Source organism: Gadus chalcogrammus, chromosome 14, assembly GCF_026213295.1.
Source record: "Gadus chalcogrammus isolate NIFS_2021 chromosome 14, NIFS_Gcha_1.0, whole genome shotgun sequence".
Lineage (NCBI taxonomy): Eukaryota > Metazoa > Chordata > Actinopteri > Gadiformes > Gadidae > Gadus > Gadus chalcogrammus.
The window spans coordinates 12,767,474-12,794,614 of record NC_079425.1 but is presented as its reverse complement, the minus strand read 5'-3'; the positions used below and the strand labels follow the sequence as shown (position 1 = coordinate 12,794,614).

Genomic DNA, 27,141 nt, shown 5'->3' with positions numbered 1-27,141 from the left:
AAATGTTGAGTCGGAAGGAAAACGCTAAAATATTAAAGGATTAATTAATTAATTTCAACTTATAAATGAAGGAAACAGATAGAGATAAACCAAACTTTGATAGTGGAAATTCTGTCAGGGGACAATATATCTTTCCATTAGGCCGTTGGTTGATAAATTAATTCTGATGTTGTCCTCAAATACTTATTTGAAGTGGATTTAGAGGCTCAGAGGATGATGTTCAAGTACGGAACCAGGCAGGGCTGGGACAGAGTTTGTGATGGATCTCCGTTTTAAATGAAGGAAAGGAGCGAAGCTACTAGAATATTCACATAAACTCGGCTTGATTGAATGTGATTTTGGTCCTAAACAGAGGTCTGTGCTTCCGATAAGTTCTGATGTGTGATATGGTTTTAGTGAAATGTATTTATTGTTCAACATGTAGATATAATAACCATCAGAGCAGGGGAGAAAGCGTTGAAACCCCTCATTGAAAACATTTTGTGATTAAAAACATTTACTATTTACTTATTAAGCAGAGATTTTTATCCCAAAATGACCTTTGACAATATAGATCAAGACACAGGACATTAAGGAGCAGGGTGGCGGTAGGGCCTCCTGCTCCAGGACTATCCTATCCTGCCACCGCCTCAAAGATGATCTGCGACACCTGACTGTTTGCTTATGATTGAGGCCAGAGAAGTAGAGGAAGAAGTCACGATAGTTCCACGAAAGAAACACTCAGAAGAAAAGGAAAAGCGAGCGTTCTCCAACAGATGTTTGTATTGTAGTGGCGTCTCGGGGGAGATGCTTACCATCCCAGCGGGAGCTTCTGTCCAGCGCATCAACCCTCCGCCTGTCTCAGACATTTTCAATTAGCTTTTTCCCTGTAAGACAAGCTGGCATGCCAAATTATCTCCAAGTGATAAAATTCATTCAACCACTTAGCGAAGATATGTCTCATCACGTTTAGCTCGGAAGGGAAACATTCCTCTAAAATGTTTGTCTATCTATTTCTTGTTCTTCGAATAATTACTAGAAACGCTTGAATTATAGAGCACATTTAAGAGCTTCCAGGAATGCCTTGTGATGGCTAGACCCCTGGAAGGCTATCATTATAACCGGATCCAACCATCCTCTCCATAATACCATTTGAAACAACATAGCAAAGTTCTCCCTGCACTACCGTTCTTTACCTCTAGCCCCCCGCCTCCACCTCCTACACACTAGTTCAGACGCCTGACTCATTACTGAAATCGACGGTACCTCCTTACCGTCGTAAAGATCTCTAGCGCCGCTTTAACTCAGAAGCATACATCAGGAGCGCTTTATTCCCGGGATGAAGACGGCATTATCACCTTGCCATTAAGAACGTAACGCTGTGTTAAATGGACGGCTATTTAAAAGCAGCCCTTGCAGCTCTGACTGTGATCTATAGAATCTGCACCGCACTTTAATCAAGTTGGGCTCGGCTGTTTCCACACGGCCTTTTCTTCATTAAGAAGAATAAAAATTCATAGTATTTGATTCTAGCGCGCCCTAATTCAAAGTGGAGGAATATTCCCGAAAGGGTAATCTTACATATATCTACTCCCTCTTTGCGGAATATAAATATAATTAGCAATCTAGAGCTGAGCCGTGGTATCAGATAATATACTCTGGTCGCATCGTCTCCTTCCTCTATTACTCTTTCTACTGCTCTCTCTATCTGCCTGCATATATAATTATCTCCACCCCTCTCTTTCTCTCTCTCTCTCTGGTGCTCACACACAATCAACAAAGCGACACATCAGATTTGTAATACACTACATATCAATCAAACCTGTCTAGTGTCTACGTTTTAAGCACATTGACTTTTGTTGCAGAGAAAATGCAGTGTAAACTGTAATAACACAATCACACCCCTCGAGTGCATGTGCAAACACACACAAACACAAACACAGACAACCCCACCACACACACACACACACACACACACACACACACACACACACACACACACACACACACACACACACACACACACACACACACACACACACACACACACACACACACACACCCACCCACCCACCCACCCACACACATTGAATAATTTACTCCCAACTTCCCAATGCAGCATCAATTCATCTCCATCCTGCCACCCGTCCTCTTCCTTTCTCAATAAAGTGATTCAAGAGATCCAAGATCCACTAAATTGTGTCGACCCTTTAGATAGTGGTGTAGACCCTGTGGTAAATGATGCAGACCCTGAAGATGGTGGTATAAATCCAAGTGGTGTAGACCCTGTAGATAGTGGTTTAGCGCCTAGAGGTGTAGACCCAAGGGGTGTAGACCCAGTAGATGATGGTGTAGACCCTGTAGATGATGGTGTAGACCCTGTAGACAGTGGGTTAGGCCCTATTGGTGTAGACCCAAGGGGTGTGGACCCTGTAGATGATGGTGTAGACCCTAGAGGTGTAGACCCTGTAGATAGTGGGGTAGGCCCTATTGGCATAGACCCAAGGGGTGTAGACCCAGTAGATGATGGCGTAGACCATAGTGGTGCAGACCCTGTAGATAGTGGTTTGGACCCTAGTGGTGAAGACCCTAGTGGTGCAGACCCATTAGATAGTGGTGTGGACCCTAGTTGTGTAGACCTTGTACAGAGCAGTTTAGACCCTGAGCACACTGACCAGAGGCAAAATCTCCAGCTCTAATCTTAACCACGCGACCCTTGACCTCATGGAAGTTTCCTCTGACCCCATTGCCTATCGCTCCTCATCACAGACACGGTACGGACTGATAGACTTAACGAGCGATAGAGGACACGCAAGGGTGTCTGGGCTCCCTTAGAGGTTTAGAAGGGGAACAACAGCGGAATTTGTGTGAGAAACAGCTGGCTCAGCTCCTCTTGTCTCCCATACTCTAACCACCCCCTCCTGCCCCCCCCAACCAACGCACCCTAGGGAGAGGTCATCGCGGGCCGGCTGCTCCGACAGCATCCCAGGCATCAGCCTCCATCATGGCTGATCATGTGACCCCCCCCCCCCCCCAGGGTTCCAACGGGGTGTTGTCGACATAACGACATGATGGTCTGTCAGCGCTAGAGCAGATCAGATGAGACCGCCGCAGAGACGGATGTGAAAGCTCAGCATTGCTCTGAGGGTCTTAGACGCGGGAGCGGGCGTCTGCACTCCTCACTGCTATGCAGATACAAAGACATATCGCACGTACGCTGACGCTCCCATCGCCGCCAAGCTGAGGACCTCCGGGGCCTCTGTGTAGCCCTAGCAGTACAATTACTTTTCCGTCCTCAATCAATCACTTGAATAAAATCAACATATCGATGTGACCCACTGTGTATTTGTTGTATAGGCTTCTCCTCAGGCTATAAAGATCCACTAATTCTAATTCCAACTCCCCTGGCAGTGTGCAAACGCTCCTACATTTGTTCAGCATCCAAATAGCTGTGCAACAAAGAAGAGAGTAGAGAGAGGAATAGGAAAAACGTTTGTTTTACCGTACAATATGCTGTTTGCTTTGCCACATACTGTAGTGCAGCGCAGCGTTCCCAGTTTATGGGGAAAACGTTTGGAGCGATACAGGAGGGAACATCTGGCGCGGCGACGCTCGGTGGTTTGGGGTGCTGCTCTCGGAGGCGCATATGGTGGAGCTGATAGCAGAGCTTTACTCCACGTCTCTTCTGCTAGCACCCAGCTGCTGCTGCTACTGTTGTTCTGTCTCTCTAACATGACCCACTCGCTTCCCTCTAAACAGCCTTCAAGCACACGGGAGGACAGCATTAGCAGAGGTGTCAGGAGAAATAATATTGGTGAAGCATTACTCTAATGACTCTAATAGTTATATCTATATCCATATACAGACATGCTACATCGAGAGAAAGAGGATGTTGACCTCTTGGGGTGAAGGAGAAGTTTTTTGGTTTTATAATGAGGGAGATATCGGTCCTACTTTGAACTTATTTTATGAAAACGTTAATATGACACACAAAATAGTATAATGTATATATGTATATATATTTTATAGTCCAAAGTGGAAATGGAAAAACATCTAGAAAACTGTCCTGAAAACAATAAGGACCAGTTAAACCAGTGGGATGAAATGCTAGATGTGACTAATGTAATTTACAATAGAATTCAGAAAAGCCTTTCCAACCAACATTAACCTTCTGGTTCAAGGCGTCATGGCAGTAGGGATAAAATAGCTTTTATAAATAAATATAATTTTAATCTGCCACCTACATGCGCTACTGAGAGCGCAGGTCTCTCACTCTCCTCCTCTATTGGCTGATATCACAGGAAGCTTGCTGCTGTTTCATTAATTAATTGAATTAATATCAGATGTTTTATGGGTTACCTGCCCTTCTGTGTGTCGTTTATATAGCAAGAGAGCCACAGCCACACACACATCAAAGCATACACACATGGTACAAACACACTCTCACACACACACACACACACACACACACACACACACACACACACACACACACACACACACACACACACACACACACATTGAGAGAAACACATACACACACAAGCACAAACATGTGCTTGTACACACCACACACACACACACAAACATGCACAGACACACACACACACACTAACGAGGACTTTCAGGCCCATACACTCCACACAAACCAAGACCCCCCCCCCCCCCACACACACAAAAACACACACATACACAGCATTGTACCGCTATATGTCACTGTATATAGTATTCACAGCTTTGTACTTTGTGAAAGAGAGCAGTGAACCCTATTATTCTGACATAGCTGTGCAACAGAACAGAATATCTTTTGTAAATATGTGTGCCTCATCTTTTTCCTACATGAATATTATAGTATACTATGTAGTATACAGAACTAATTTGCTATTGTAAACTACTGTACTATACGGTGTGCTAAAATATGCATAATAATAATAATGTAGAAATAATTTATAATAATTGTAAAACGCAACTTGCAGTATCTAAAAGTGGCCATGGTCAGAACATGGCATCAACACCTCCCATCCTTTACAAACCCCGCACCCTTTGATAAGCAGCCCTCAGTGGGTGATTGACAGGTTTCACCAAGGACTGAGTCCCACTGTCAGCTCCTACTCTCATAAGCCCCGCCTCTCTGCAGAATGACAGCAAGGTTGAGCTGCCTGCAGCACATCTACACATCTGCTGACAATGTGGGATTGTGTGTGAATGAAGATAGTGTGCGTGCGTGCACGCGTGCGTGCGTGTTTGCGTGTGTGTGTGTGTGCATGTGTGTGTGTGGGGGTGTGGGGGTGTGTTAGTGTGTGTGTGTGTGTGTGTGTGTGTGTGTTGTGTGTATGTGTATGTGTGTGTATGTGTGTGTGAGTACATGAGTATGTGAGGGTGTGTGCCATGTGTGCTGGGTGGCATTTAAAGTACACCCACTCCCTTCCCTATGTGAAAATGATGGGTGGGAGGGTGGAGATGATGTTGGAAAGGGGGGGGGGGGGGGGTTATGGTGTTGACAGCCCTTCTGTCTCCAGAGACTCTAGGTGCCTCTCCAATCTCACCAGGTCAACTTGGGAGGTGGGGGGGCGGCATCCTAGCCTTCCTAGGTCCACTGTTCAAACATGGTTTGTGTTTTGGGGTGTTATGGTAGGGCTGGTGTTTTATAAGCAGAGACGTTAAGTTGTCTGTAGTTTATTCTTCTTTTATACAATTTTGTCCACATAAATCATCACACCTATACCAGGACCGCTTCCCTAATACCAAGACTGCTTCACCTATACCAACTATGATCGCTTCACCTATACCATAACTACTACCATGACTGCTTCACCTTAACTACGACCGCTTCACCTTAACTACGACTGCTTCACATTAACTACGGGCACTTCACCCATACCACGACTGCTTTGCCTATACGAACTATGATCGCTTCACCTATACCACAACTACTCCTAGTATACCATGACTGCTTCGCCTTAACTACGACCGCTCACCTTAACTACGACTGCTTCACCTTAACTTCGACCGCTACACCTATACGACATCTGCTTCACCTATACCATGACCGCTTCATCTTAATTATGACTGCTTAACCTTAACTACGACCGCTTCACCTAAACCATGACTGCTTCACCTATACCACGACAGCCTCACCTTAATTATGACCGCTTCACCTTTACCTACACCACCTCACCTTTACCACGACTACTCCTAGTATACCATGACTGCTTCGCCTATAATTTGACTATAACAGCTATTCATGGCCAAATAACTCAATATATTAGAAATTAAGAAAAAATGTAAGCGGTCAAGTGTCAATAAATGTTTTTTCTTGCCACACATTTTTCTGCACTGGTGGGTAGACAAAGGAACACTTTCATATCCGTTCAAATATTTTGCAGGGGTCTATTCTGGTCTGAATGAACTTTTAAGGTATGGGTGGTGTTTAAGTGTTTTGAGGGTGTAGTAGAAATTAAAGCGTTGGCGTGGAACTTTCTGCCTCACTGCTTTATGCAAATGAGCTGGGTAAACACAGAGCTGTTTAATACTTCAATCACACACACACACCCACATCCACATCCCCCCCCCCCCCCAAACACACACACGCATATACACACACAAAACACATAAAAACTCTCACACACACGCACGCATGCACGCACCCACCCACGCACGCACGCACGCACGCACGCACGATCACACACACACACACACACACACACACACACACACACACACACACACACACAAACTATCCGTATAACTATGGGTTGTGTATCTATCTATTATATGGATGATCTGCCTAGATTTGGCAGGCTGCTTTTCTTTGTAACGAACTCACTCCTGTCTCCTCCCAACTCATTACAATTTAATAAATGCCTGGAGGAGAGTTTGAGGCGGTGGACAAACATAAATATTAATTAACCCACCAGGGACCTCTGCAACGTGCGAGGGGTACGTATTAAAGAAACTCTGGTCAGATGGTTTAATGTGTGTTGGAATATGCATTAGTACATCAAACATTCACTTCTAAACCCAACATCTTTCCCCTGATATACACTACTTCTTTCTTCCTTTAATCAAAGTAACTTTTTGCTATTGCACCAAAGTTAGGACTTGATAAATCGAGCAGAAAGATTTCGGAGTTCAACTCGTCGGTTAATTTCACATAAAAAAATCTTGAAGCCGAGAAAATAATACGATTTAGATATAATATGAATATCTCAATCCTACATCTTCTATATATAAAAATCCATAGAGAGAGAGAGACAGAGACAGAGACAGAGACAGAGACAGAGACAGAGAGACAGAGACAGAGACAGAGAGAGAGAGAGAGAGAGAGAGAGAGAGAGAGAGAGAGAGAGAGCGAGAGCGAGCGAGAGAGAGAGAGAGAGAGAGAGAGAGAGAGAGAGAGAGAGAGCGAGCGAGCGTGCGAGCGAGCGAGCGAGAGAGACAGAGACAGAGACAGAGAGAGAGAGAGAGAGAGAGAGAGAGAGAGAGAGAGAGAACGAGAACGAACTCTATTGGGCGACAGGGTTTTATGAAGAGGTGGTTCAGGGTTTTCCTGATGTCTCCCTCTCACTCTCGGCCCAAGCCTCTCAAACCCCATCCCTTCCTTCTCAGCCAAGAATGTATAGAAGGGATAATTGTATTACCTGAATTATTAGTTTAACTGTATTTAGAGTAGGCGCACAGACAGATAGAGATAATGGTAGGACACACACACACACACACACACACACACACACACACACACACACACACACACACACACACACACACACACACACACACACACACACACACACACACACACACACACACACACACACAAATTGAAACCCACAGGGAGTTAATTGGATACAGTCTAGTTGGTAAGATAATCATCTTGCCAATGCAAGAATATTTTAAAGTCTCTCTCTGTCACACACACACACACACTCTACAGTATGACCATTCTTCTGACCTAAACACAAATTACTGCAGAGAATTAAATGTAGAACATTCTAAGGTAGTTGCTGTAGCAGCATTTTATTGATTAGACTCTCTCTCTCTCTCTCTCTCTCTCTCTCTCTCTCTCTCTCTCTCTCTCTCTCTCTCTCTATATATATATATATATATATAGATAGATATAGATAGACAATCAGCTGTTTCCCTCTCCAGATCCGATGCTAGGTCTCAGGTCTCAGGTCTCAGGTCGAGAGAGAGAGAGAGAGAGAGAGAGAGAGAGAGAGAGAGAGAGAGAGAGAGAGAGAGAGAGAGAGGATGGAATAAAGAGTGGGAGGGTTGAGGCACAATTTAAACAAAGGAAAATGGATATTACTTTGAGACATGTGTGAATAAGCGTCAGTGTTGTGTGTGTGTGTGTGTGTGTGTGTGTGTGTGTTTGTTTGTGTGTGTTCACACGTGTGTGCACATTGGGCCTGTGTGTGTGTGTGTGTTTGTGATGGAGAGCAGCTAGACAGCGCCTGTGCACCTGGTGAGTGTGTGTGTGGTTGTGACGGCTCTATGGCCTTCGTTTGTCCTAATGCTTGATGTTCTTGCTTCAATCAGGGGTGTGGGCGTGGCTGATAAGGCTGATTGGGCGCCGGTGCACTGGCACTCTGCAGCCTTTAAAAGGTCCTCCGCTCTGCCCACCAGGGGCAGGCAGCAGGGCCACCCCCTCCTGACGGCTAGTTCGTTCCGTGCCTGTGTTGGCAGGCGGACGGCTACCGTAGCGCGTTTGTGTATGGTTGTGCTCGTATTCGGTCTGTTTTTGATTTGGCGCAGACGTTTTTTGCACGTTTCAGCTTTTGTTAATCTTTTGTTCTGTGAATCCGAATAAACCGTTATTTGTTCATGGTGAACCATACTCTGACCCGCTCATTTGTGTCGCATCCTTTCGGTCTGCGACAGTGGGCCTGCTGAGATTTTGTGTGGGCATGCTGAGGGGGTTTAGGACCCAGGGGAGCTGGGAGGCGCTGCCGGGGGCGGGCTCTTACAACACATCTCAGCTGATGGTCAATAATAGCTGTCAATCAAACTGGCAGGAGTGACATTAAAATTGAGCCTGAGGGAAAGGGGCTGTAACACCTCATGGAATAAAATACAAAATTGTTACTAATAATTCTTACATTACTTCTAACGCTAATATACTGCTAATATGATAGTGAGTAAAGCTTTTCTGTGTTTGTGTGTGTGTGTGTGTGTGTGTGTGTGTGTGTGTGTGTGTGTGTGTGTGTGTGTGTGTGTGTGTGTGTGTGTGTGTGTGCGAAACTGGTTATTTATGAACAGTTTAACATGAATTGTTTCATGTTCAATCTAGATGATAAAGTTCCAGGCATAATACTGTGTGGAATATCTAAAAGTCCCCATTATTTCCGGAATATATTTAGACCCTCTAAAACCTAAAAACAAAGAGAACAAACAAACACAGTGGAAAATATGTCACAACAAGTTCACCGATCAAATGCTGCCGTATCTTAATAGTCTTGCATTGAGAAAAATAGCAGTATTTGTTATCTATTCATGCAAATTATTTCCAAGACCAACCAACATGTGAAATGTCGTTAAGTGTGCTTTTGGTAAACAAGTTGAAAGCTGAAAATGGCTCGGAAGTCGAACAACATCGACGACTAATGACGACCGCCATGAGCGCCACCGCCACTCGGTGGTGGTGCTAACCTCAGCGCTAACCTCATGTGTGCCTAATAACGGTCATCTTCCTGCCGATGTCTCTGATCGGCGGATGGAGTCTGGGGTGTCACATTCAGAGTTTTAAATTGGTAAATTTCTGCAATTAACGAGGAGGCTTCAGTGGAGTCCTGGAGGGAGGAAGCACAGCCTGCACACCATATGGTCCTCTCCCACCTACCCACCACACACACACAGACTCACACCCACACCCAAACACACACAGATACACACACACACACACACACCAAGACACACACACAGACAGACCAAAACACACACACAGACACACACACACACACACACACACACACACACACACCAAGACACACACACACACACACACACACACACCAAGACACACACACAGACAGACCAAAACACACACACATTCACCAAGAATCACACAGACTAACAGAACCACATGCACACACACACACGCATGCAGTCATAGAAACACAATCACATGCAGTCAAACACGCATGCAACAGCGCACAGAGAAATTAACATAAATACACACATATACGCCTGAATGAGCACATTCTGATTGGGCCCCGGCTCTCAGTTGTCAGCAGATTCATCACGATGACATCATTACTTCAACACTTCTTCAGTTTGTCACGTCTCCTTCCTCTCTTTATCTGCTGCTCCTCTATCCTAACCTCTTCACTGTCCTCATCTCTATGCTCTCTCTCGCTCTCCCTCTCTCTCCTTCTGTGCGGTGTGTTACTGGGGGTGTGCAAGGATTAGCCCCCTATCAAATCCTCCACCCCCCCCTCCCCTGCCAGACTCTACCCAGGCCAGGGTGCTCATCCCTGGGAGGAGATGGAGCTCCTTCCCCCTGCCAGGCTGGAGGAGAGAGGGGGCGAGGCGTGTGAATGCGGTGATAACCGGTTTAGGGTGCTGTCTCGACACAAAAACCTTATCTGGTGTACACTCTCATACCACCTTCCTCTCTCTCTCTCTCTCTCTCTCTCTCTCTCTCTCTCTCTCTCTCTCTCTCTCTCTCTCTCTCTCTCTCTCTCTCTCTCTCTCTCTCTCTCTCTCTCTCCTCTCTCTCTCTCTCTCTCTCTCTCTCTCTCTCTCTCTTACTCCTCTTTCTCTACCTCTCTCACTCTCTTCTCCTCTCCTTCTCTTCTTCCTCTTTCTCTCTATTCCTCTTCCTTCTTTAACCTCTTGTTTCCTTCTTTTACACTCTCTCCCTCTTTCTCACTATCCTCACACCATCCTCTCTCTATCTCTCGCTCTCTGTCTCTCCCTCATTATATATACAGTATTAAAGCGTCAGCCGATGGGCATGTGGATTTATGTGGAACTGCTATGCATCATCTCCGAGAATGATTGGTATTTCTCGACGTGTACAACACTATCCACTTTTTTTAAATCTGAAGTGACAAATTATTATCACTGTTTAATGATTCCCAATGATCGAGCCCTGATATGGTCAAGCAGCACCTCACAATGAACGTGTGTTCCAGTTTAATTTACCCTTCAGTTTAGTATATCATGTAAATATATATTACGTAATATTAATGTAAAAGCACTTGGTAAACCTGGTTTTTAAAACGTTTACCTTGCAATATTATTATTATTATTATCATTATTATTATTGTTGATGTATGCCTATAGTGTAGAGACACTACCCATCACTTTCCCCAGGTCACTTTCCTCACCTTACTTTTGTCATGGAGATCTGGTGGAAAGTATAGCATGGTAGGGCCATGTGGAGCAACTGTGGGCATTGATCATTGTGCTACATTTAATTAGCTCTTTTCAGACGGCAGGCCCAGTGAGAGAGACAGAAAAATGTGTCTGGCAAAAGGAAACATGAAACGGACACTAAGAGGCGTGTTGACGCAACAGAGATTTTTAGACACACAGGGAGAGCTGTGTGTCTGCAGTTGCTTTTGTAAAATGGACATTGATTTTTTTGGGCTTTTTTTTTGGACAAACACTAAAGCAGCAACTGCAGAATGGAGGAGAAAATACGTTTCAAGCATTTTTCAATGATTTGGTTTGACGTGTTTTTGTTTGATTGCTAAGTGAAAAACACTTTTGGTTTGCTGCTGCATCGAAGATACTTCTGTTCCAGATTTTTTTTCCAGTAAATGCGCGTAATCGAGTCACTTCCTAAAACCACACATTAGACGTGTCTGGGCCGTTATCAGCCCATTGTCTGATAACCCCTCTCTGACAGCTGCTTCATAATCGATAATGCAAATCTTTTTTTGGGACAATTTGCTGCTGAAATGCGGTAAACTGAGACTGGGTCAAAGAGACTTTGCTGTGGTCTCTCTAATTAGCTGGCCTCCCTCACAACATTAATCACTTTTATAATTCACAAAACATAATTCACACTTGTTTTCCCTCCCTCTCTCGGCTTTCTCTCTCTCTCTCCATTGCTTTATCCCTGTCTCCATCTACCACTCATATCTCGCTCTCTCTCGTTCTATCTCTTTCTCTGTCCGTCTATCTCACTCTCTACATTTCTCCCACTCTCTCCACCGCACTCTCTTCTCTGCCAAAACATTGTTCCAGGACAGTGGGGCTAGGCTAATGTTTACCAGCCGATGGCGATTCTCTTTTCTCTCCTCAGCCTGTCGACTAAATCTCATCTGAGACAGGAATCCTTTAGAGGTGTTGGGGCCCTGGGCCGTGTCCATCGAGGGCCCCACACCTGAACCAGATTAACACTGTTCCCTGAGTTAAGAAGCAACCACGGGAGAGCTCAGAAATGCGAGAGAATCTAGCCCAGGGGTTCCCAGGGTGGGGGTTATTGGTTTGGGGAGACAATTGGGGGTTGCAAGGTTAATTCCAGAATTTAATTATTATTGCTTTTTCTATATACAGCTTATCCGAACCATCATTGGAAGATAATGTACACGTGGGAAAATATAACTTTGGACTACGCAAGCTGAAATTGGTTGGACTGATATGTTTCCTGAGCTGGAGGAATCCACAGAGGAAAACCAACACTCAGGAAGTCCACCGGCTTCTTCAGGATCACTTTTTAGCAAGTATTTCTGATGAAACTTCCCCAGAACCATATGATACGATCACCTTTCCAACACGGACGTCGATAAGAAATGTACAGAAAAATTAAATACTGATTGCTTGGAGCAGGATCTCTGAGTTGCCATCTCCGAGATTAAAGCGAAACATAACTTGCTGTGCTCCGAACCCACCCATCTCATTAGGTGATCTATCTCTTTGCTTACTCTAATTACTTGACACCTAGTTATATTAGCTCGATAGCTATTTAAGCCCGCTAGACGGATTGCCTGCCGGTGCTTTTAGCCTGCTGGCAAATTTGACTGAACAGGATTTTGACATCATAAAAAATATATATATATCGGAAATTCTGATATCTGTTGTACTCAGTAAAGTTAAAACACCATGGTTATTCCCTAACACACTAACTTGTCTCTATTTAATGTACTATGGAAAAGTAAAGATTTATTAGATGTACTTATAAATAAATACGTTGTGAGCCAGTTGGACTGGCCTAGCCGTTGAGACAGATCTTGGCCGTGTCCCCACGTCTCTGGCATCGGTTCACTGGTGTTATGACGGCGTTTGCGGCGTCCAGACCGCCCCGATGTCTGCCAGCGCGTGAGTGACAAGCTGCTCTTTGTTTATCATCGGTGGCGGATCGCTGGGCATCCGTAACGCATGAATAACAACACACAGGATAACGGAGAGAGAGGGTCGGCGTTCACAGCTATAGCTCTGAGATCGCCTCTGTTCCCTGGCTGTAAAACCCGACAGACATTTATTACACGCTAAATTATTAAATAGCTCTGCTGCATGTGTTATTGTATGACAAGCCATCCAGTGTGGGTTACACAGAACTCACACGTTGGCCCGTTACATTATTCAGTTAGCCTTAATTGTCTTTGGATTCACACCGCGCCTATGAAATGTCATCCGACAAAACAATAACAGGAAATGACACGTACAAACAAACAATTTAATATTTAAACCACGGCTGAAAACCATTGTTGTGTAAACGTGCCGATTGGGAATGTCAGAAAGAATATCATGTTATATCTGGATTTCCATGGTGGTTCATTTTCTTTTTACCAGTTTATCATTACAACAGTTTACCATTAACACAGTTTACCATTATCATAGTTCAACAGAACAATAGTTAAGTGACCTTAACCCCCTTGCCACTTCACCTCACCACCCAAATTATTATTTTAACTTACCTTTCACGCTAACCGGTGAGGGAACACAGGTTAACCACACTACATATCTCCTCCATCGCCACCCCCCCACTCGCCGCCTACGCTCCGCTGATGCCAACCTTCTCACCTCCATCACCAAGACCAAGTATCGCACCCTGGGGGACAGAGCCTTCGTCTTCGCCGCCCCCTACCCTCTGGAACTCCCTCCCTCTCGCCATCTGAAACTCTGATACACTCTGTTCATTCAAAAGTCAACTTAAAACCTATCTCTTCAGGACCACCTACAACATTTGACAAATCATCCTCCACCATCTTCCACTCTCTCCCGCTCTCTTAATGTGTAGCCTAATGTTGTGGTGTTGTTTATTTTTTCCCTTTTGTTTGAGTGTGTTTGAGTCTGTACTGTCTGTATGTTTTCCGTGCTTATTGTAAAGCGTCTTTGAGTATTTAGAAAAAACGGATCAATTATTATTTACAGTCTACACTACAGTATCAGAAGCTTGATAGCTCCAGCTCCAGCGATGACATTGGAGACCTGAAGAAAGAGGGTGTTCGGCTAGTCCTAACCCTCCTCCGTTTCCCCAGGAACCAGCATCCAGCCTGCCCCTCTCAGCTCCCAATCTCTGTCCTAGTTTGTCCGAGCCGCCTCTCAAGTACCCCCCTCCGCCCCCCACCCATACAACCCATCAGCTCCCCGACCCCCAAGCCCCTCCACCTCCCACCACCAACACCAAGCCTCGCAATCTCCTCGCCCAGCTTGCATTCCCTCCCCCCCAGGCCAGCCTCCTCATCTCTCGTTAGTTCCCCTCGGCTAGCTGACAGCAGGGGGCTAGCTTTGCAGCAGTGCTAGCTGTGTGTTAGCCCTCGCCACGGCGGCAACCCAGCCGTGTCTTCCCTGTCCGGCGCTAACGACATGGGCCATGACACCTCAGAGTGTCGAGTGTTTGGTGACCCGGTGGCAGGCGGGTCCTTTCCTTCGCCCCGTGTTAGCTCAGCACGCTGCTGGCGGCCAGATGGTAGCGCTGACCTTTAACCTCTTCCTAGTGCCCGGCCCGCGGCGTCTGTCGTTCTGAATTGCTAGCCGCCATCTGATGGTGACCTCGGGAAAAAGCCGCTAACTCACATCTCTCCAGCTCACGACTTCTAGTGGAATCCCCGTCAGAGGAACTACTACTTTTACTCCAACAGTCTTGGTGGATTATTTCGAAACTTTAAAGAGCCTTAAACACAATTTGTCAACGCCTACATATTTATCACTTATCCACCTTTTCCCCCTCATCTGGGATAAATCAAATAAATCTTACTTCATGTAGTCTATACGCCATATAACAATTGTACATTGCGTTCATTATGTGTAATGCACATGTGATATAGGTCTTCTCATTATAATAAAAACACAAACACAGTAGAGACAGCGCCATTAATGAGAAGCTTTTACCAGATTTGGTTCTGCAAACCAACCCTTATCCCTCAGGATTGTCCATTGTTCTATAAGTGTTACTACTGGACGAGCCCAAACACAGAACAAGTAGTGATACAGAACAAGTATATTGGCGGTCGATATGTTTCCCTTTACTATCAAAGGAAGGCATGGAACAGATTGTTGTCGACATGAAAACTGCTTTCATGACACTTAAAGCTTTCTGTGTGTGTGTGTGTGTGTGTGTGTGTGTGTGTGTGTGTGTGTGTGTGTGTGTGTGTGTGTGTGTGTGTGTGTGTGTGTGTGTGTGTGTGTGTGTGTGTGTGTCTCTAAGTGAGGGAGGAGCATGAGGACAGGGGTGGAGAAGAGGAGGAGAGATGAAAGGAGAAGGCGGAGCAGGAGATCAGGAGTGGAGAAGAGGATTGAAGAGAGAAGAAGAGGAGCAGGAGGACAAGAGAGAAGGAGAGAATGAGAGTCGAAAGGAGAAGGAGGAGGAGCAGGACAGGGGTTGAGGATAGGAGAGAAGGAGAAAGGATGGGTTGGATAAGCAGAGGATAACAGAAGGAGAAGAGGAGAGGAGGTTAGAGGAAAGAGAAATGAGGAGGATGAGGAGAAGGGGCAGATTTCTGAGGGAGTTCTCCCATCTCACCCCATCAATGATTCATGTGTGAAAGTGGTTCCATTTTCATGGCAGAGAAGGTAACAATCTTACCAACGAGTGTTTATCCCCGGCCTCACTCCCTCTAGCTTCCTCACTCCCTCAGTAACTTCCTCTCTCCCTTAGCAGCTTCCTCTCTACATTAGCGGCTTACTCTCTCCCTCAGTAGTGTCCTCACTCGCTCACAGCAACACACACACACACACACACACACACACACACACACACACACACACACACACACACACACACACACACACACACACACACACACACACACACACACACACACACACACACACACACACACACACACACACACCCCCCCTTTGGGGGAATGCTTACTTAGTATCAGACAGTATTTATTTTATATACCAGTAAAAAGAGAGATAACTGTGAATATGTATGAGCATGAAAACTTTTACGCTTCAATGTTTTGAATAAAATGACATTAATCTTAGTTGACTTACTTACTTACTTGTGAAACGATTGGCTAATGACTACCTTCTTTCGCCATAAGGTCCATTTTTATGCAGCATTAATCAACACCGCTGCTATATCAGCAAGGCATTATTAATATCACGTTTCATTTAAATATTTATAACCATTTAGGTCAGTGATTGCAGGATACTCTCTTTTGGTGGATTAATTAATACACCTGAACCAATAGATTTACATAAAACTGTTGAATGTAGCACTGACAAGAACCTTAATACCTTGTTGATAAAACTGATTAATTTCATCTCCACTCTGCAGATAAACAATAAACTCAGTGTCATCACTCAGTGCAGAGTGCTATCACGCCTTGTATCATTCATTTGAGTCATTTACAATGAATAAAATGTTTCATTGTTTGTTTTGTTTATTTACTTAATGTGATAAAACGTAATAATTTATGATCCCATTTATTTACGATTTTTTTATTTATCCTTTACCAGCCAACAACACAAACTTTGAAGAATGAGGCTCAGAGTATAAATCACAAAATGTTCTGGACAAATTACAAATCCCTTCCCATAACCAGTCAAACATCAAGATATGTAACATGTGCTCCTGTCCCTCTTCGTTCTGTCATTATGCTGACCTCCTGTTCCCGCACACGTCAGCATCCTGCGAGCAGATCTGCACCTAGATCTACAGATCTAACCAGCCCTCCTGGTGTTCTAACCAGCCCTCCACCTCCCGGTGTTCTAACCAGCCCTCCACCTCCCGGTGTTCTAACCAGCCCTCCACCTCCCGGTGTTCTAACCAGCCCTCCACCTCCCGGTGTTATAACCAGCCCTCCACCTCCCGGTGTTCTAACCAGCCCTCCACCTCCCGGTGTTATAACCAGCCCTCCACCTCCCGGTGTTCTAACCAGCCCTCCACCTCCCGGTGTTCTAACCAGCCCTCCACCTCCCGGTGTTCTAACCAGCCCTCCACCTCCCGGTGTTCTAACCAGCCCTCCACCTCCCGGTGTTCTAACCAGCCCTCCACCTCCCGGTGTTCTAACCAGCCCTCCACCTCTCGCTGTTCTAACCAGCCCTCCACCTCTCGCTGTTCTAACCAGCCCTCCACCTCTCGCTGTTCTAACCAGCCCTCCACCTCTCGCTGTTCTAACCAGCCCTCCACCTCTCGCTGTTCTAACCAGCCCTCCACCTCTCGCTGTTCTAACCAGCCCTCCACCTCTCGCTGTTCTAACCAGCCCTCATGGTGATCAGCAGTAATCAGGGAGGACAGGGAGAGGTCTCCGCTGGGCAGAGTCATGTCCTGGGAACATGTTGATCACAAACACATGAGACAGACTTATTTATCTTCCCCATTCATGCCATTCTTCTCTGTCACACATTGGTGAGCATGTATGCTTGTGTGTGTGTGTGTGTGTGTGTGTGTGTGTGTGTGTGTGTGTGTGTGTGTGTGTGTGTGTGTGTGTGTGTGTGTGTGTGTGTGTGTGTGTGTGTGTGTGTGTGTGTGTTTGTGGTCCTGGGTTCGTTTGTTTGTGCATTTGTGTGTGTGTTTGCATGTGTGTTGTGTGCCTGTGGTGTAGGAGAGCTAATACAGCATAAGTGGAAGTCTTTCCCTTGTGATATTAATGAGTTTTTCTGCTCTATTCATCAGCTAAATGTGAGCTTTGTTCCCCAGGTTCTATTGCTCCTGTGTCGTATTTGATCCAGTACAACACACAGCAAATCCTACATCTGCCATAGAAGGCAACAGAATCCTTGAATTAACATTCAAAAGGCTCCATCTGTCATTGTTTTTAAGTGCTACATTTCGCTAACCTCCCTTCAACATCCTTTGCTTCGATTTGACATCCTATGGTGTATTCTCTGCTGCGTGTTCCAACAGGCTCACAATGTGTTTTCCTAATGGCGGCAAATCTCCTCTTTACTTTAGGAACGGCAACTTGTAATGGCTTTTATCTGTAACGCTTAGTTTACAGTGAGGTTTCCTGGAAGATAGATTGTCTTGGACTTTCTTAGTAATGCGAAGCCACAATCACAGGGATGCCTATTAAAGACTACTTTAATACTTTAATGCCAGCGATGAAACATATTGAATGGAAAGGAAGACGCAATTTGTAACCGTGTTTATGTCTATTAACTCCTGTTTTCCTCTCTGTACTTACAGACACAACCGGCAAAGAAAAGTTTGTTGAAGAATCAAAACAGGTTGGCGAGAGATTTGTTTTACAGCTCCCAAGTCTGTCTAGCTCTACAGTTAAAGAACACTCCTGTGCGACCACAGCCCCCATATCTAGCAATTGCAATTTACTGTATCTCATAAGCTGTAATGAATCTATTCATCGGAGAGTATTCACAGATACAGCTTATCTCAATGATGTCCAAACAAAGATCTTACTGTATAGAACCAGACATGACAGGGCCTTTTGTTGAATGATCGTTAGACTGTGATTTGAGAATACTCTTTGAAGAAGTGTATAAGCTCACAGAAAGTCAGACAAGACGATCATCCTAAGTTTAGACATAACTCTGCTTTGATCTTCCAGTCACAAGAGCCCCAAAACAAACATGAATACATTTCATTTTTGTTTTTTTTCCCCAAGATGCAATATGCAAGATGGGATATCGTCAGAACGCAATGTAAGAATAATAACAGAAATAAATGTTACTTATATAACGGTATTGCTCTAACAGAGGGAAAAAAAGACTTATCTTTGTCCTCAAAAGCTAAGAAAAAAGAGAGAACGCACGTAGGATGATGCCAATGAAACCACCTCGCTCATAACTTTTGCTATATTCTTTTGAAAGTTAGTAACAGTTAAGGGGCAAAAAAAGTTGTTTTGATTAAATGTTGGCGTGTGAAAGTGGGGTCAAGTGCCAAGGAGGTTAGTGACAACGCAGAGAACGTTCTGTATTCTTAATTCACACCCTTCTTGCTAAGACATGTTTATCCACCTCTCATAAAGACTCTGGCTCAGTCCAAGATGACCTGAGCTACATATGTATGAAGATGACGATGGTTCCCATCTGTTTGTGACCCAAGGTTTATTCAAATACTGCCCTCAGAAAGATAGTATGGTTACTGCAGAGCAGCTGCTGAAAAACTATTTAATCGCAGAAAATAGAAAATTAGTCATCTGGGCTTTCAGTTGTTATTGCATGTAATTGTGTCTTCATAAAGTGAAAAAAAAAAAAAGATAATCAACTCACACATTTTTTTGTATCTGAGACAACAGAGTCAGTGGTATGTTCCCTGTACATCTTTCGTCTATCTTTTATGTTGAATGCTGATTCAAAATTCATAATCGTGAATCAGAATTTTAACAAAGCTGAAGAGTCATCCATCCATACACATTCTGCACATCTAAAACCTAACATTTTGTATGATATCTTTATGAAACTTCAGTAAAAACTTTTATTGTGACACGTGTGCCATGCTAGCAGACTCCTTCGACCTCCCAGCTCATCCTGCACCACCACCGCCTCCTCCTTGCTTCACCTCTTAATGACAAAATGAGAAAAGTGGGGCGACGAGTGCATTCCCACCAGAAATGCTGGAGAGTTAACATCTTCAGCCGAGCACCAGGGCCCCCAACTGGGAAATCACGGCTAAATAAATCAAATGAGCTTCACAAATAGGTGAGGGGCCGAGGGGAGCCAGGTGCATCATGGGAGGGACCGGTGCGGCGTGCTGATTAACTGGGAGAGAGATGACCCGCTCACGTCTCCCCCTGGAACCTACTTGAGAGATCAACTGGCTCTACATTAAATGATATTCCCTGCGTTTTATTCCATGCGGCGGTTGTTTACCAGCGACCATCGCTTTCTCTTAAGTGGTGCGAGCATCGATGCCGCAGAGCACAACTTTTGGGTTTGTCGAAGAAGCTGCTCTCATCTACATCCTCCTGATGAAGCAAATACACAAACAGGAGCTTCTGTCATGTCTTATCGCTGTCAGGATCCCAACACGCACGCACATGCACACACCCACACACACACAAGCGTACAACTAAGAAAAATAAGAGAAATAAAGGAAAAAGTTGGAAAGCTGGATTTTGAAAACAATGTGCATGGTGCTCCTCTGGTAGAGTGAGGCATTAACACTGCCATGGTTAGGGGTTTTGACTAACCCCATCTAACCCCCACCCACTGGAAGCATGACATTTCAATCCTGGGGTTAGGGGGTTTGATGCCCTGTTTAGCTTGAGTGGAGGAGCAAGCCACTTACACGGCCGGGGTTAGGGATCTGAAACCCACTGGGGCCCGTGGAAAGCGTACATTGACTCTGGCTAAAGATAAAAGCTTCTGTATAATATAGTTAGGACAGGTTTCAGTGAAGAGAACAGCCATGGATTGACAGACAACAGAGAGGAAAAAGGAAACCATGTGTAGGATTAGCAAAAGCAGCACTTTACCAGAGTTGGGGTCAGAGTTGCCGTCGGCTTCGGTCCTCTTGTCGGGCGAGGCCTGGTCGTAGAGCTGGTCGTGAGCCTGCACCAGAGGGAGAGGATGTGTGAGGAGGGAACCAGAGGGCTCCTGCTCTCCCAGACCACTGTCACTGCAGCTCTCCTGGGAGCCATCGGGGAGGTGGAACGTGACTCGCCGCTGAGACTAGAACCAAGAGAGCACACAAGCCAGTGACCGACGTTAGCGCACTGCCCACTGACCCCTAAAAGCCACTATCCCATATGTTTACTGTGCCCATAAGTAAACTGTCCCCTAAAGCCCACTTTCCCCCAAAACCCACTGTCCAAATAAGTACACTGTCCCTTAAAACCCACTGTCCCCTAAAACAGTCTTCCCCTACAGCTCATTTTTCCCTTAAGCCCACTGTCCCCTAAAACCCATTGTACCCTAAAGCCCACTATCCCCTAAAACCCACTGTCCCCTAAAGCCCACAGTTCCCTAAAGCCCACTGTGCTCATACGTACTGTCCCCTGAAGCCCACCAACCCCTGAAACCCACTGTCTTCATAAGTACACTGTAGTCTTAAGCCTGTTGTCCCCTAAAACCTACTGTCCTCATATGTACACTAGCCCCTGAAGCAAACTGTCCCCTAAAGCCCACTGTCCCCTAAAACCCACTATCAAGTGTACTATCCCCTCAAGCCCCTCCCCCACTAAGTCCTCTGAAGGCTAATGTCCCCAAAAGGCCACTTTAAGAAGTAAGAAACGATAAGGAACATCGGGAGTAACAGGTAAGTCACTTTTGAGCCCAGAGTCTCTTAAAGTCCACTATTCCTTAAACCTCCCCTCATCAGCCTTCCCAAAGTTACGCCTGTTAGCTCATTCCGCGAGACGATGCATCCTATCATTTCGAAACCTGCATATAGAGTAGCGCCACGCGAGAGAACAGTTCTGGGCTTTAGCTGACATTTATAGGTTAAAATCCATCAGCGGTGGTACTTGAAATTAATTGCTGCTTGTCTGAGGAACTGATTGAGAATTGGGGCTTTATCTGTTTTTTATGAGTAAACCAAATTGACTGCTTTGTTCCATACCGTACGTTTTATATCGTATAATTTACTATAATGAACCAGATCGTCTTAAAGTTGGCCAACGCTGTCAAACATAGTAAATATTTCTTTTGGAGTTCAGCCAGGCAAACGAGTCCTTTTTACTACATGTTAACACCAGGAAGTAGCGAGAGCAGCTAACCTTTACAGGTTCTTTAACCTTTACATGGCACCAAACTCTGCGCCGGATGTTATTCTCTAAAATATCCTTGTGACTTTTGACTTCTTGGTCTAGACAATATCACTTTTTTTATTACACATTCAGAATTAGGCAGTGGTGTTTTGTGGCAAGATAGACATTAGTGCTGGCTTCAGATCAGGGAGCATAATTATATTAGATCATAAAAGCGCTATTTTGGTTTCCAACAGGTTATTGATCGGAGGGAGAAACTTATACACACTGAGTACAGTCACGTTCCTCTATAGACATAAACTGCATCATAGCATTAACACACACAGGTGCACGGAGGGCGCACCCAAACCCAGAAACGCGCACACACACAGACACACACAAACACACATGCAGAAAAAATCGGAAAAAGACAAATGCAGATTGTATAATACTTTTTGAATCAATATTGCCCTGATGGTGGTCACGCAGTAATGAATCCCCCCAGATGGTGATGTCATGTGCTCAGGGTAGAGGTGAGGGATGGGTGGACTCTTGGGTTGCATGTTGCACATAGCATGTTGGGTGTAGATTGCAACGCATATTATCAAGCGTATAGCCTGCGGCGTGGACATAAGCAACATGCCAATGCACAAGGGGTATGTTCTGTCTCCCTCCCTCTCTCTCTTCTACATGTATGACCACATGCACACACCTAGCTACACACACACACACACACACACACACACACACACACACACACACACACACACACACACACACACACACACACACACACACACACACACACACACACACACACACACTTCCTCCCTCCATCTATCTGTTTCAATTTCACAAGCATGAACAAAGACACACACACACACAGACACACACCCACTATGCACTTCACTTCTTTCTCTCACTCTTTGCATCTCTTGTTCTTTTTTTTTTTCCACACACACTGGCTCACAGGCACACACACACACACACACACACACACACACACACACACACACACACACACACACACACACACACACACACACACACACACACACACACACACACACACACACACACACACACACACACACACACACAACCCCCCCCCCCGCTCCAGCCCCAGCCAGCAGTTCCTCAGCAGCCCCCTGATTGCGTTTCCAGCCCTAGATGAGGAGGGTCTTCTCCTGGCTCTCTAATGACATTTGGCCGTGTGTCCCTCTCTTAAGCCCTAGACAGCAGCAGTGTAACGGCTAACCTTTCCCCGGCTCCGAGCCCCGCACGGCGGCCACTGATGACAGACACACGCAGGCTTTACTGTAATTATGGGCAAAAGCAAAGGTCAGACGTTCTGCAGTCTCATGCAAATGACCTCATTATATATTTTAGAACCGGTCCGGAAGCATGCCACATTCTATTAAACAAGAGGGAAGGAGAGAGAGACGGAGAGAGAGGGAAGGAGAGAAGGACGGGGAAGGGAGAGAGGGAGGGAAAGTGAGGGAAAGAAGAGCGGGAGATGGAGAGAGAGAGGAGGTGATCGTCTGACAGAACAAGTGAACAGACTATCTTGGAGGATTGTAGTGGTGAGTTGAATCGTGAGGGCAGGCGGTGGAACACGTGTTGCTGGGATCTGGCCGGGGTCTCGCTGTGTTTCAATGAGACGTGGCGTGAGTCGTCCTGGTTCTTACATCCCTTAGCAGCTGGGAACTCAAGCCTTGCATTGACTGAAACGCACAATTACTTTGAACTAGAAAGGCTCTCAGATCTGTCTGGGTCAGCGAAACCAATGACAGCTCAACCACGCACTACCTCTTATTGACATATTTTGTCATTATGTTTGGTGATTACATTTTTTTTTAATGTATTTTTCTTATCTCTTTTTAACCGGTACGTTCATACAGGATTCGCCGCCTGGGATTAATAAAGTCTTATTTTATCTTAATGAATGGGATCAGCTCAATAATGATACACACGGTCAGCAGCAGTTCCTCCAGGGAGAGATATTCAGCGGTTTGAAGCAGCTTTAAGACCTGGTTCTTCTTCCAGCAGAAATGTCAGTTGGGCTCCTGTGATAAAGGACACGTCACATCACAGACTGACAGTGTGTAGAAACCTTTGCTCAACAAAGTTAAGAGGCGTCACCTCCCGTCTGTCTGGCAGCGTTATTAATTAGACAAGATGGTATTAAATCGATTCGGTAACAGGAGCGGGTGGCAGAGAAAGAGCCGAGGGAAAATACAGACGTGGAAAGGAAATCTAGCTGACATTCAACTAAATGCAAAAGTAAAAATGTGTATGTGTGTGTTTGTCAGAATGTGGGTGCATTCGCCAGTGTGTATATGGCTGTCTGTGTGTTTGTGTCTGTTTGGGGACTTGGGCCTATATGTTTTTGTGTGTGCATGTATCTGTCCATGTCAATTTGTTTGATTCGTGTGTGTGTGCGTGTGTGTGTGTGTGTGTGTGTGCATGCGTCTGTATGTTTGTGTGTGCTCATATACCAGTGTGTTTGTGTGTGCGTATACGTGTATGTGTGCATGTGTGTGTGTGTGTGTGTGTCTTTATGTGTGTGTGTGTGTTTATGTGTGTGTGTGTGTGTGTGTCTGTGTGTGTGTGTGTGTGTGTGTGTGTGTGTGCGTGTGTCTGTGTGTGTTGTTCAGTTTGGCATTAGCCTGCAGGCGGATGACCAGTGTTTAGCCCAGCTCACCATAGTAAACCACACATTACGAAGGCTAGCATGGCAGATAGCCACCATCATCACCTCTCTCTGCTCCAGTGCTGCCTGGCCAAGAAGTGGACCCAAACCCAAACATGCTGGAAATGTGCCTTGTAAATAGCAGCACATACACATTACAGGAAAGGAAAGGGTCTAGCAAGCAATCATTAGCAATCATTAGCAAGCACTTATTCTGTAAAGGTCTAGATAATTTAATGCCTTTTAACTATGTGCTGTATGTATGTGTGCGCGCGCGTGTGTGTGTGTGTGTATGTGTGCGCGCGTGTGTGTGTGTGTGTGTGTGTGTGTGTGTGTGTGTGTGTGTGTGTGTGTGTGTGTGTGTGTGTGTGTGTGTGTGTGTGTGTGTGTGTGTGTGTGTGTGTGTGTGTGTGTGTGCATCTGTAATTGTATGTGTCTGTTTCTTAAATGCCATGAGAAAACTAATAACAATACATTTGTTGAAATGGCAATCAAGTGTTGAGTGTAGAATTTGGGGGAGAATTTAAACATAAACCACAGCCTCTCCCTATCCTCTCTCCCACTATTCTTCTCTCTCTCTATCCTCTCTCCCTCCCTCTCTCCAGAATGGTCTTACAACTCACACCACTTCCAGATTACAGGCTCCACTCCAACAGAGGTTGATCCAGATTGTGATGTTGCACAGTATGGGCAGTACGCACCATGCTGCTCTGGTTCCATTGCAAAACCCTTCTCTTGGGTTATGTTTCTTTGGTCGTCTTTGTCTCCATGTTGACGGGTGTGGAGACCAGACGCAGATGCACCACCAGACCCAACCAAACCCAATAGGTTGCTATCTATAAACACGTGTTACACACCTTTTTTGCCTTCCCAATTTCTATAAAAACAACCACTGATTCACACCAACAAGCAACAAGACAGAAAAAAATCTATGTGTGAATCACCAATCAACAAGGTGCAGATAAAGCGTATGCTACATTTTAAACTATAGATGATCGACCATTTTATATTAGTGAATAGTCTGGCTGGTTTGCTGTGTAGATATGATAATATATATCGATATATATATATGTATTATCATATCGACATGTATACAGGCATATATATATATATATATACACCTTTATATAAGTGTTGCATGTTTGTGCAGCCCCCTCAGAGAGAAATAGATATTCTACATGCACTCCTGTCACAGCGCGACGTACTGCAGGGTGTCTAACACTCCGTCCAGCGCACCGACACTAGACGAGAGTCACACTGGAAGCCCACCTGCTGGAGCATTCCACACACACATGAACACACACACATACAGACACACACACACACACGCACACACATACATAAACAGATACACACTCACACTAACACACAAACACACACACACACACACACACACACACACACACACACACACACACGCATGCACAGACACATAACCACCGACACAAAAACACGCACAAATATGCACAGACACACACACACATGCCACGTGCCTAGAGTGTAATCCATCGCTCCCCTAACCACGATGCTGGAGCATGCGTGGTCTGACACCTGGTGTGAGAAGATCTCCTCAGAGTCTCCACTCTACGCCTGAGCAGCAACCGCGTCAACCAGCTAAACACACCCTGCTCTCTCTATAGCTCTACATCTACCTCGCACTATTTATCTCTCTAGCTCTCCATATACCTCTCTCTTTCGCTCTCTGTCTCTCTCCCTCTTTCTCTCTCTATAGCTCTGTATCTACCTCTCTGGCTCTCTCTGTCTCTCTCTCTGTCTCTGTGTCTCTCTGTCTCTCTGTCTCTCTCTCTCTCTGTCTATATATATATATAGTGCTCTCCATCTACCTCTGTCTATCTACATTGCTCTATAGCTCACCATCTACCTCTCTCTATCAACCGCTCTATAGCTCTCCATTTACCTCTCTATCTGCATCTCTCAATAGCTCTCCATCTACCACTCTCTATCTACATCTCTATAGCCCTCCATCAACCTCTCTCTGTCTACCTCTCTATAGTTCTCCATCTCCCTCGCTCTATCTACCTCTCTCTATAGCTCTCCATCTACCTCACTCTTTCTACCTCTCTCTATGCTCTTATTTTCCTATTCTATCTTTCTGTCACTTTCCATCCTTGTCGATCATTCACTATATTTTCTGTCTTTAAATTAGTGTCTCCCTTACATTCTCTTTGGCATTATAATCGCTCTATCTCTTTCTCTCTGACATTATGACTCTACCTAGCTCTGCCCTCTCCTTAGAAGCCATAGATGCTCTGCCATCTACTGGTCAACAGGGAACGTGCAGCTGTGGAGAATAATCTGCCCTATAAGTAACAACACAGACTCCTCTACATATGCTCTCAGCTCATTGGATCCTGCATTTCTCTACGTGGTTACTGTGTTTACACAAGAGTGAGTCACTCTTCAGCAGGCATACTATGTTTGATCAGATATTGGTTCATTTGGTGCTGCAAAATT

At 45.1% G+C, this 27,141-nt stretch overlaps 1 protein-coding gene across 1 annotated transcript in view; it reads right to left on the bottom strand.

Annotated features, from left to right (window-relative positions):
- The window catches only part of LOC130403889 (protocadherin-9-like), a 167,209-nt gene that overhangs the window by 22,252 nt on the left and 117,816 nt on the right, over window positions 1-27,141 (bottom strand). Inside the window, exon 4 of the mRNA XM_056608415.1 lies at window positions 20,763-20,958. Within this exon, the coding sequence (XP_056464390.1) occupies window positions 20,763-20,958 (196 nt within the window). The remainder of the gene's footprint in view (window positions 1-20,762; window positions 20,959-27,141) is intronic.